Consider the following 11,182-nt stretch of genomic DNA (forward strand, 5'->3'; position numbering starts at 1 on the left):
TAAAACAGTTTCTATATATACAACATGAATTTTAATGAATATTTATAAGTTCAATTTTATAAATAAAAGTACAATACAATAATAATAGCAATCATTATTGAGTACAGCAAGTTATTTTAGCAGCAATTTAAGTTACAGTACCTTAACCAAGTAAATCGACTACCTAAAAAGCATTTAAAAAATTCAAGCTTTCCTAATGTTAAAACACTATTGCAAGTACTCATATAACGAAGTGTTTATATAAAAAATTAATTTAAGTTAATTTTTTTAATTTATTAGACTAGACATAATTAGAAAAATAGACATCATAATACCGACTTATTGTGGATAAAACATTAATTAATTCATAGAACAGTAACTCAGTTAAATAAATACAAGTAAAAACATAAGAAGACCAATCAATTACAAACTATAAACTTCCTGAATTTATAACACTGAAAAAGTGTGAATTTGGAAAAATTATTTAATAATCTCCAAAAATATTTACTAAATTAAATAATAATTTTTAAGAAATTTGAAATGGCTAAAACAGTCAAAAAAACTTTATAAAGTCTTTGTTTATATAAAAAGTACTAAAATATTATCTTGATAAAATAAAGTTAGTTTAGAGCTTCAAATTTATTTATTAATACAAAACAATTTACCCCGAAATGTAAAAATATGTTGTTTTAAAACATAAAAAATTGCATTGCAAGCATAGTAGCATTTAACAAAACTCCAATCAATCATATCTTTATATAATCTAAAAAAAAATCAGACAAATGCATAGTTCGTTAATTAATAATGTTTTCCATTTTGTATAGATTTCGGCACAGCTTTAAACCCAGTATCATACAAAGCATCAATAAATGCATGGGATATCTCAGATACAATCGACCGATCTGGTATCGATTGTGCCAATCCATATATTGCCCCGGCTCCGGTTGTCTTCTCCCTAGGGCTGAGCAAAATTTCGTCCACACATTCCTGTATGTCTCCTAAAAATCTTTGTGCAACGCCAGGTTGAGTGTGCGGCATCGTACAACATAAATGAATACTAGAAGGAAACTGCAAGTTGTTTAGATTCCACCCTTTAAGAACCAGACTCGACGAAAGCCGAAATATATCAAAATCCAAACTTCCTATCCCAATGACTGACATCTCCGGTTTACCAAACACAAAAATGCCATTGATTTTTCGTAGTCCATTTTCAATATACCTAGCTGTTGTAATAATTTTCTGTGTGTTGCTGACATAGCCATCATGTCCAATATACACCATTGCTGCCCAACAAGCAGCTACAATTGCACCACTTCGGCTGCCAGCAAACATTGGCGTGGCATAAATTCCTCCTTGCCAGTCTGGTGTTACAAAATATTGGTGTTTTTTCCATTCAGGGGATTTGTACATTAGAACTGATGAGCCCTTAGGTGCGTAGCCATATTTATGGGTATCTGCTGATATACTGCAAACCCCAGGAACAGTAAAATCACACGGAGGGATAGGGTAGCCAGCTTCTTTCATGAACGGTAATAAAAATCCACCAAGACAAGCATCAACATGTACAGGTACACCATAACTTAAACCAAGTTTTGCAATTTCTTCAATAGGGTCTAAAACTCCATGTGGAAATTGCGGAGTAGACCCTACTAGCATGCATGTTCTGCTTGAAATTGCACGTTTCATTGCATAGACGTTAACTTTTCTTGTTATGGGATCGACAGGTACATGAATTATTCGTATTTTAAAATAATGAGCAGCCTTCTCAAATGCAGCATGTACACTTATTGGACAAATCATTTCTGGTTTTTTGATGCCTTTTGCGTAAGCCCAATCGCGGTATGTTTTACAAGCAAGTAGAATACTCTCAGTACCCCCTGCAGTAACAAACCCACATGATTTGGGACCCCCGTTGAACAAATTGCAAGTCATTCTTACTACCTCGGCTTCCATTTTGCGTAAAGACGGAAAAACCTCAGGATGAAGTGGATTTGACCAAGCAAATTTATGGTAAACAGTGGTGATCACGTTTGTTAAGTCCTGGCCTCCTCCATAAACGGTTCCAGAAACGTTACCATTTGCCCAATCAACCGTGTCCAATGATAAATATTCTTTAACGTCCTTAATAACTCTTTCATAAGATTTTCCGATATTTGGTAAAAACTGCAAGTATTGCATTCCTGGTTTTAGTTTAAACAACTTTTCTGCAGAAACTTCGTGCAGGACTTCGGCCATTTTTTCTTGAACAATAGATCGTATAACTGGTAACCGCTTCGCGTAATAAAAAAATCCTGTTCTCATTCGGTCTAATAGACTTCTTTCTGCATCATAAATCTCGTTGTATACGAACTGAATGGCAAAAATAGTTGATAACGTGGCTAAGACGATTTGCCATGCTTCTAAACCTTCACATATCGAATTAATTGAAGTTTTTCCAAGTTCCACATATTTGAATATAAACCCAATGATATAAGTTAAATATTCCATGGCTAGATTTGCCATTTTTTTCTTTTTTCTTAAGATTTAAAAAAATTATAAGCAAAGAAATATTCCTTAATATATCTTAAAGAATTCAGCCTATATAATTGCTACATAATATGAGTAATACCACAAAACAACAACAATTAGTAATTTGAACCATTTCCTATATAGTAAAAAATTATACTGTGAAATATCGCAAAACTAATGACTGACGTAATAGTGTAACGGTTACTATTTAAACATAATGTCAATGTTGTTAAAGTGGCAAAAATATATTAAATTGGATTACCAACCATCTATTCAACAAAAAATTTATTAATCAATAAAAACCAATACCAACGGCGCTTACTGCAGTACACGTAATTTGTAATATTCGCAACATGGTATACAGTTCGGCATGTAGATAAATAAAGTCTTTATATCCCTAGTAAAACTAGAAAGGAACTAATATTACCACAGATAAGTAAATGAGGGTAAATTTTTAAGTTTTTATTACAACTCCGAGAAAAACTGTGTCAACAAAAAGTCATGTGAACGTCATTCGAACAAAAATATTAAACAAAACTTTTAGCTTATTTGCGACACAACAAGTAACGTAACTTTTGATTATGAAAGTTGACACGTTAGTTATCCTCGGTGGACTAAATTACATTTTATTTTACAATTGTTAATTATTTAAAATTACACGTAGCCAATCTCTCTTAACCTGCCTAATAGATTTTAAAGAACTTATACCATTTACATCGGCTTATTTAAGGGTGCTTTATCATGGAAGAGGTGGGGATTAAACCCAAGAATTCATGTAGTTAATAAAGTCAAGTGTACCAACCACTACACTGCATTACATGTTCCTGTTTAAATTATTTAGTAAGATTTTGCAAAAAATCAAAAACACAAAGTACCAGTTTTCACAATTCTATTTCTCGATTGTTCACAGAATTTTAAGTTGTTTTTACACCATTAGGAGAAAGAAGAAAAACAATTAGGTCAGAAAAAATTAATTTTAAAACCAGTTGTCAAAAAATTTAGAAAAAATATCCACTTTACCAGTTTTTTAGTATTGCATTTGGTCGAATACAAAAAAAAGAATTAAAAGAAATATTAAGGTTTAAAAATCATTTAACTTCATTTTTGTCCTCAGTTGAAATAAATTCATAAAAAAAATTTAATTCAGAATTCATGTACATTTAAAAATATTTTAGTTTTTTGCAAAAAAAGAGAATTTGAAATTTTTTTTTGCCCAAACAGTTGAAAATATTTTATTTTTTAGAACAAAGACTTTAATGTTAAAATTGAATTTACCACAATACACCAGTAACAAAATAAAGCCGACAGACAAGACAGTAACAGTGCATGAAACAGGGCTTCTAACTAATTTATGTCAAAGCAGGACCACAGAAAATAATGAACAAAATTAAATTAGAATTAATCATGGTTCAAAGAAAAAAAAGGCTGTTAATGTTTGCAAAAAAATCCATAACCAAAAAAAAATTAATTTTTTAAATTACGATTTAACGAAAATTTTTTCAGAGATATTTTATTTAAAACAAAATTTAAAATAAGGGTTTTTGAACTGTTGTGTATTCTGTGCCTAGTATGTTAAAGTGAAGATTTGCCAGATAAGGTTTAAAATTACAGGGTTGCCAGTTTTTTTCAGGTTATTTAAAATTTAAAAAAAAATTGATATTTATTATTTATTAAATTCTTGTTAAAACATGCCATATTGAAGTTGGCATTAGACTGTCGATTTTTTCCAGCAAAAAAGTAATTGGCGTAATTAACATCCCAACAAACTAAAATAAAAAAAAATTATTAAAAACTTGGTTCAGACTTTTTTTTTTAAATTTAAAAAAATATTTTTTTGCTTACCTCACTGACTCCCCTAGCTAGTACAATCATTAAGTCGGGATACTGATGTGTTAAGATGGCAAGCATTGCTGTAAACGAACAAAGCGACCCAACAAATACTAAAAAAAATGGCCATTCTTTCTTAGGATACACCGACACATAATGAAAACCTACAAAAAAATTAAATTAAAAAAAAAACAGAAAATTAGAGAAAAATAATATATTTGCAAATTTTTTTACTTACTTGGCAATAATTCTCTGTCAGCGGTTTCTGTGCAATTAGGATAGGGATAAAACAAATGCCCTTTTTCAAGTGGATAAGGTATCATTCGAAATGCTATAACAGAATTTTTTATAATAAATAATATTTAAAAATCATAAAAATTAGTTAAAAATAAATAAAACACAAATCAGTTACTTACTTCCCTCCCAAGTACAGTGAAGTAGGTTAAGAGCTCCATCCACGTTCTTCCAAAGCGGAAGATGATAGAAGGAATACGCAATGGCTTCCGAGTCCCCTCTCTTTAGAATGTGCTCCGGAGGCAGAATTAGCGCTTTCATTTCCAATAAATACTAAAAAAAAATTTTATTTTTTTAAAAAGTTGAATTATTTCATTTTTTTTTAATTTGAAATTTTTCATTTTTTTTTAAATTTTTCATTTTTTTTTTATTTTAAATTTTTTCATTTTTTGTTTCAAAAAATATATCAAAGTTTAAATTACTTTAGGTACATGTGGGTTAAACTCGACAGCTCGATGAATCGCTTCCACTGCTCCCATTTCAGATGAAGTTAAACCTCTTTTAGTGGCAACTTCGAGTGAAAATTTATCGCAAACTGCTCTTGCTTTTAAAAGTGCCGCCGTGTAACAAATGGTCGCTGATTTTGGAAGACTAATATCTAAAAAATAAAGAATTTACGATTGAGATAATAAAGCATTTAATGGTGCTAGTTTTAAACAAATGAAATAGCGTCTTTTAAAGCCTTAGTTCTAAGGTTTGATTCTTACTGCTGGCAAGATACAAAAATAGACTAAAGTTTGACTTAAAAAGAATCGCCAAGGTTCTTGGTTTGAATCCTTCAGTCAGCAAGTTTAACTACTTTTTAAGTATGTGTTGCACTTCAAGTTTTGGGTTTATATCTTATTTTAACCCTGTAATGTTGTTAAAAATGCTAAGGGGTGAACTTTGTGTTTATAATCTAGAGAATTTCTTACCATCATATTTATACAAAAGTGCTTGGGCATCTGCATAAGCTTGTAACTCCAATAAACTTTCCAGCAAGTTTTCGTGAATATTTAAAACGTTTAAAAGAGGAAATTCTTTCATTAACTAAAAAAAAAATTCTTTTATTTAAATTTATCTGTAGGGCAAAGTTAAGAAAATTTAAAAAAGTATAGGGCTTAAGAGTTTTAAACCTTCATGTTGTACATGTTATATTATTAATATTATAACAACAACATTTCGTGAATATTGGAAATTCCATGTGGTAAGATAAATCTATTACAAACAACATTAATATAAACATATTTACAGAAAATCAATATTTTGAAAAAATGACAAAAACACATAAAAAAAATTTAATGCGCCCTATTAGACAGTTAGTCTCAAGAAAAATAAAGACTTAATAAAATGTGGGGTAAGGGGTACTTTTTTGGGTTATTAGTAAAGTTTGGGTAAAATTAGCAGTAAGGAATTACTTTTTATAGGCTACCAGTAAACTCCAGGTAAAATTGGGGCTAAAGGAGTACTTTTTGGGGTTAGTAGCAAACTAAAAATATTAAAAAAATCTCTGTCTAAATAATAAATATTAAGTTTTTTTTTTGTATATATCTTTATCCTCGATGTGGGAAAGTCGAATGTGCGACTTAAACATAGAGTAACATTAGTTACTTCCACCCAGTCTTGAGTTGCCTGTGGCAGTTTGGGATAATATAGATTATAACTGCCCGATAATTAAGTTGCTGATTAAGTGCCGGCTTAGCAGGAAGTCCTACCACTTAAAGCGCTTTACTCAAGGGTGCTACAGCATGAGATCAGTGGGGATTAAACCCACAACTTCATGTGTGGTGTAGCAAGTGTTCTTACCACTACACCACGCTGCCAGTATCAGTTAAAAATTTAATTACTCACATCTCTCATCATTTTAACAGCTTCACGAGTTCGACCCAACTTTTTTGAACACATTGCAAGCCTCCGTTTTATATAAACTAGTACGTTGGTATCTCGTCCTAAAAAAAGAAAAAAGTATTTAATGTATAGCTATATAAGTCTATATGCTTATATTTAATATACAGATACGTAAAGAAAGTCAAACACTTTAACATTGTTTTATTTTTGATAACACCTTTTAATTGATATATATTTAGCTTTTCTAACACCCTTACATAAAATATACATCATAAAATGTATTACAACATCATTATATTTACAAAATCCATATTACAAACGGAAAGTAATCAATTTTAAATCCTAATGAAACTTAAAAAAATATTTGCTTAATCAATTTAAGATGATAATAAAGTAAATGTTGTAACAAGATTAAATAAAAATAAACAGTTTTTTAATATCCAAGGTCAGGCCAAAATCAAAAAATTTTAAATAAAATTTAAAAATAATTTTTAAATTAAAAAAAAATTTTGTATTTCAACTCGAGGATAAATTTAAAACTTTTTAACTTACGATGTTCAGCCTCATGCATGGAGCTATGATGTTGAAGATTTTGACTTTTCCGATACAACATTTCACCCGATTTTAAAGCTCTTTTAAACAGACGCTCGGCCTGTAAAGTAAGTCAAAAAATATGTAGTAAAATTTTTAAAAAAATTTAAAAAACGCAAGATTTATTAGTTCATTTAAATGTTAATTTTAAAAAGTTTTTTGTTTAATTAATAGTTATGTTTTAAAACTTTTCAGAAATGTTGTATTAATTTTTTTTAATTTTCGAAAAAACTAACTTCTAGTATAGATGTGGCTTCTTCTTCAGCTAATAGTATATATCCAGCAGCACAACTAAATATAAAATAATAAGTTTAAAAGTATCACCTCTATATAAATGCTTACATATAAATTAACAATTTAAAAATAAACATAATAAAAATAAATTAAAAACAAATTAGGATAAACAAATGTTTTAATATTATTATACAATTGATATATTATAATACAACAATATACAAGGCAAAAACTCCAAGTTTAATGGTACGGTATTAGTGGTATTTTTAATAACATTAAATCCCTAAAAAATTGGCAAACCACAAACAAAAACAATTCCAAGAAAAAATGATTAAATTTTTTTAAAAATCAACAAAAATTATCCGAATTAAAACGACCTTTAAATAAATACTAAATTAAAAGATTTTTCAATAAAAAAAATTGTGAAATTGAAAAAAAAAATTTAAAACTTACTCAGAGTCTTCTTTAAGGGCTTGGTGTGCAGCTTTTATTCTTGATTCTGGATTTCTTTCTCGCCAGGCTTTCTGCATGACTAAATACAACAATCTTACTTAAATATCAAGGTATAAATTTATAAGAAAAATAGGATGGTGACATAAATATATCAAGTAATTTTAAAATCTTATAAAAAAAGAGATTTTTTAAAAAAATTTACATAAATCCAAAAATATTTTAAATTTAATTTTATTATTGCCACCGCTTAGATTTAAACCCCAACACTTAATTACTTACTGTTATCTGCTGTTCTCAAGCTGTCGGACTCGCAAGTAAAAAAAGTTTGATGATCCTGAGCTGATAAGTTCATGTCATAATATGTTAGTGGCTCCTGTCCAGTAACCCATTGATACCTAGAAAAAAAAGAAAAAGATTTTTAAAAAAATGTTATAAAATGTATATATATTAGTTTTAATAAGTGATCAGTTAATCCAAAAATTTCAAGGTACATAAACACGAAAGTTGTGTAGTTAAGTTGGTTTATCTTAGAATAAACTGTAAAACCTACAAAAGAAAATTTAAACTTAAAAAAATAATGCTAAAAATATGGCCTCACACAGTTATGGCTACATTTTTTTAAATTTAATTAATGAATTTTTGCATAGACTTACTATATAAACCAAAATGCTTATTACTTATGTAATAAGTAGGTCAGAAATATAAGAAAAATTTGAACTACAGCCTAATTTAATAGCCGAGTAATAATTCTATATAAGAATACGTGCACAAGATTGAATACAGTTTCCATTACTTCCTTAATACGTTGCAAAAATAAAATTTTTACTTAACGTTAAAGAAATAAGATCGACGTTTTATAGAGTGTTAAGGGCATAAATTTTAATATATTAATAATATTAAAAAATCACGAAAAATATTTTAAAATTAATATGGGTTTTAACAAATTTTTGGTTTATTTTTTACACAGTAATCTATTTGATCTTTTAAAGCTAGCACCATTACGATATGTATAAACACCAAAACACAGTGTTAAAATAAAACCACATTTTTATTTATTCAAGAAATTTGACAGATTTTTAAACACATTAAAAATGTCGATTGTGGCTCTTAATTAAAATAAAATACAGACGATCAATAAGACAAAATATTTAAACTTTTATTGACCATCATATCAATTAATATTTTTTTTTATAATTAAATTTTTTTTTGTAGTATAAATTAATTAAATTAATTAAAAATTTGTATAACAAAAATATTTATATATATACCTGAAAAACAACTATCTGTCTATCAGATTGAATTGTTTTTTTTTGTTTATTGATTAATTAAAATAATACCAGATAAAAAAAACAGGATATACATAATTAAAAATAATCTATATACAAACCTATTATATTCTGAACCTCTCAATAAATTCAGCGGGTTTCGCCAGACTTTACATTCTGTCAGAAAAAACAAATAGTTAATTAAAATAATTAAGAAAAAAATGTTGCTAAAACTTTTAAAAATAAATAGAAATATTTTTTAAATTATCATAGGCCACAGTTTAAGTGTTTCAAGAGTTATTTAGCAAAACAATTTGGTTTAAAATACTACAAAAACCTTAAAATTTTTTTTTTTTTTTTTGATTAAATTGTTATTATTACCTCCACAAGTACAGGCCATTCAATTGAAAAAAAAATACAAGAAAATAAATTTTTAAATCCCAAAAAAAATAGCTTCTTTCAATATAAACTAATTTGCATAAAAACGTTATTAGAAATCTTACATAGTTTTATCACAAAAATAAGGCAAACTATCTGATTTCAATATTATTAAACTATTGTTTTAAATATATATATTTGAAATACATAAGATGCTCATCTAGTAAAACATTTCATATTTTTTAAATTTTTTATTACCTAGATTTCTAAGACTTACTTTGACATTTAAAATTGATTGTAAATATGATATATTACATTTAAAATTGTCCCTTTCATCAGATAAAATTATCTAGTACCTACAATTTACATACTTTGTTTAAACAGAATTTCAAGGGAGTCTAAACTAGGGAAATGAGGTGAAATGAAAGTGAAATAAATGGGACTAATTGGTTGTGTCTAAATATACAATAAAGAAAATTGTATCAAAAACAATATGTTAATGTTTTAGTTTAAAAGAAATAAAGAAAGGGCATACATTTATTTCTAATGTTTTAAACATAAGGTACCATAAAATATAGGTCAAAAAGTAGAATACTAAATAAATATTTTGGATTCAAAAACTTAAAAAAAAAATAAAAAAGTTGAAAAATTTACTTTAAAAACAATGTGTCAATCATTAAAAAATAGATAAAAATTCAAACAATTATGAGGAATTAGATAAGAAAATGTAATCTAGGCTACTATAAACAAACTACCAAAGTTGTATTATAAATATATATACTAAAATATTAACAAAAATATTGGCTTAGATCGAAATTAAAAAAGAAAAATAAAAAAAAATATGTTTAAACAACACTAACTTTGTTTGCTTTCGTTGTTGGGGGTTTGGTTAGTTTCTGGGTCTTCACCCCCTAACAAGGGGCCCAAGTGGTTGACAGAAACTTGTTCGATAAAAGAGGTCCCGTATTTGCGAAAATACCACCACTCAAAAATCTAAGAAAATATTTGTTTAACAAAATTTATTTTAAATTTATAAAAATCATGTTTATAATATTTATATTTTAATAGTTAAAACAACACTAAAAAAATAAATTAAAATATCTTTTTTTACCAAAATAATTCCTGATAAGAGGGAGGAGGTGCCAGTCAAAGCCACATAAAATTTTGGGGTCAAAGAACTCACAAAAATACTCACTAAAAATATAAAAAATTGTGAGCAAATGGTATAAAATTAGGCGAAGTCGGTATCAAAATTCAATAGGTTTTTTAATTATACCAGATTTAATGAATTGAATGGATCAGTGGTTACCAAATAAATCAGTGTATCTCAAATGGTTATGGAATGACTCAAAAGGATTGCAGAGTTTAAAACCAACTTTTAATCTATTTAACCCATCCGATTACCATTTGCTATATATACAATGATCCATTCTATCCATTTAATCCATGCAATTCATTTAATCCAAGATAAGTATCAAAAATTCAACAGACCTAAGCCAAAATTACAAGCCAAAAAAAGTTTCAAAATCCTTACTTGCGCCCAAGTTTTCTGACAATCTGAGCGGAATTCTTAAAAAGTAAATCAAAAATCCAACAAGAATAAACCAGATTGCCCACAAATAATTCCAAGACCAAGCAGCAGAAATATCAGAACAAAGTTTTTTGGTATAGTTCCAAGGCCAACTAATAACCGTCTTTACTCCTTCAAGAAAGTTAGAACCTACAGCCATATCCTACCATCTTTAAATAGAATATTAAAATATACTGAAGCTAAAAAATGTTGATGTTATAGTAAAAATTACATGAAACTTGATTGGTTTTGTAGC

At 27.7% G+C, this 11,182-nt stretch overlaps 2 protein-coding genes across 2 annotated transcripts; both read right to left on the reverse strand.

The window, feature by feature from the left end:
• Window positions 1-93: 93 nt before the first annotated feature.
• On the reverse strand, window positions 94-2,967 carry LOC145745111 (sphingosine-1-phosphate lyase 1-like). The gene has a single exon (XM_082563106.1). The coding sequence runs from the start codon at window positions 2,479-2,481 to the stop codon at window positions 778-780; it is 1,704 nt and encodes a 567-aa protein (XP_082419232.1). The 5' UTR covers window positions 2,482-2,967; the 3' UTR covers window positions 94-777.
• Window positions 2,968-3,359: 392 nt separating this feature from the next.
• LOC145745112 (suppressor of tumorigenicity 7 protein homolog) lies at window positions 3,360-11,122 on the reverse strand. The gene is made up of 15 exons (XM_082563107.1): window positions 10,891-11,122; window positions 10,468-10,550; window positions 10,217-10,349; window positions 9,101-9,155; window positions 7,993-8,108; window positions 7,714-7,792; window positions 7,263-7,317; window positions 6,988-7,087; window positions 6,439-6,536; window positions 5,523-5,637; window positions 5,031-5,206; window positions 4,731-4,881; window positions 4,553-4,645; window positions 4,330-4,478; window positions 3,360-4,253 (listed from the first exon to the last, which is right to left on the reverse strand). The coding sequence occupies exons 1-15, from the start codon at window positions 11,084-11,086 to the stop codon at window positions 4,158-4,160; spliced, it is 1,695 nt and encodes a 564-aa protein (XP_082419233.1). The 5' UTR covers window positions 11,087-11,122; the 3' UTR covers window positions 3,360-4,157.
• Between the last annotated feature and the right edge of the window lie 60 nt (window positions 11,123-11,182).

This window comes from Corella eumyota, chromosome 3 (assembly GCF_963082875.1).
Source record: "Corella eumyota chromosome 3, kaCorEumy4.1, whole genome shotgun sequence".
In the NCBI taxonomy this organism is placed as follows: Eukaryota; Metazoa; Chordata; class Ascidiacea; order Phlebobranchia; family Corellidae; genus Corella; species Corella eumyota.

What these genes read in the sequence shown, in the direction of transcription:
- LOC145745112 (XM_082563107.1), bottom strand. Translation starts at nt 11,086, where the DNA reads ATGGCTGTAGGTTCTAACTTTCTTGAAGGAGTAAAGACGGTTATTAGT. An exon ending in CTGTTAAAATGATGAGAGAT is followed by an intron (nt 5,638 to 6,438) that starts GTGAGTAATTAA and finishes TTTTTTTTTTAG; the next exon opens with TTAATGAAAGAATTTCCTCT. An exon ending in ACTTTTGTATAAATATGATG is followed by an intron (nt 5,207 to 5,522) that starts GTAAGAAATTCT and finishes TTTATTTTTTAG; the next exon opens with ATATTAGTCTTCCAAAATCA.
- LOC145745111 (XM_082563106.1), bottom strand. Translation starts at nt 2,481, where the DNA reads ATGGCAAATCTAGCCATGGAATATTTAACTTATATCATTGGGTTTATA.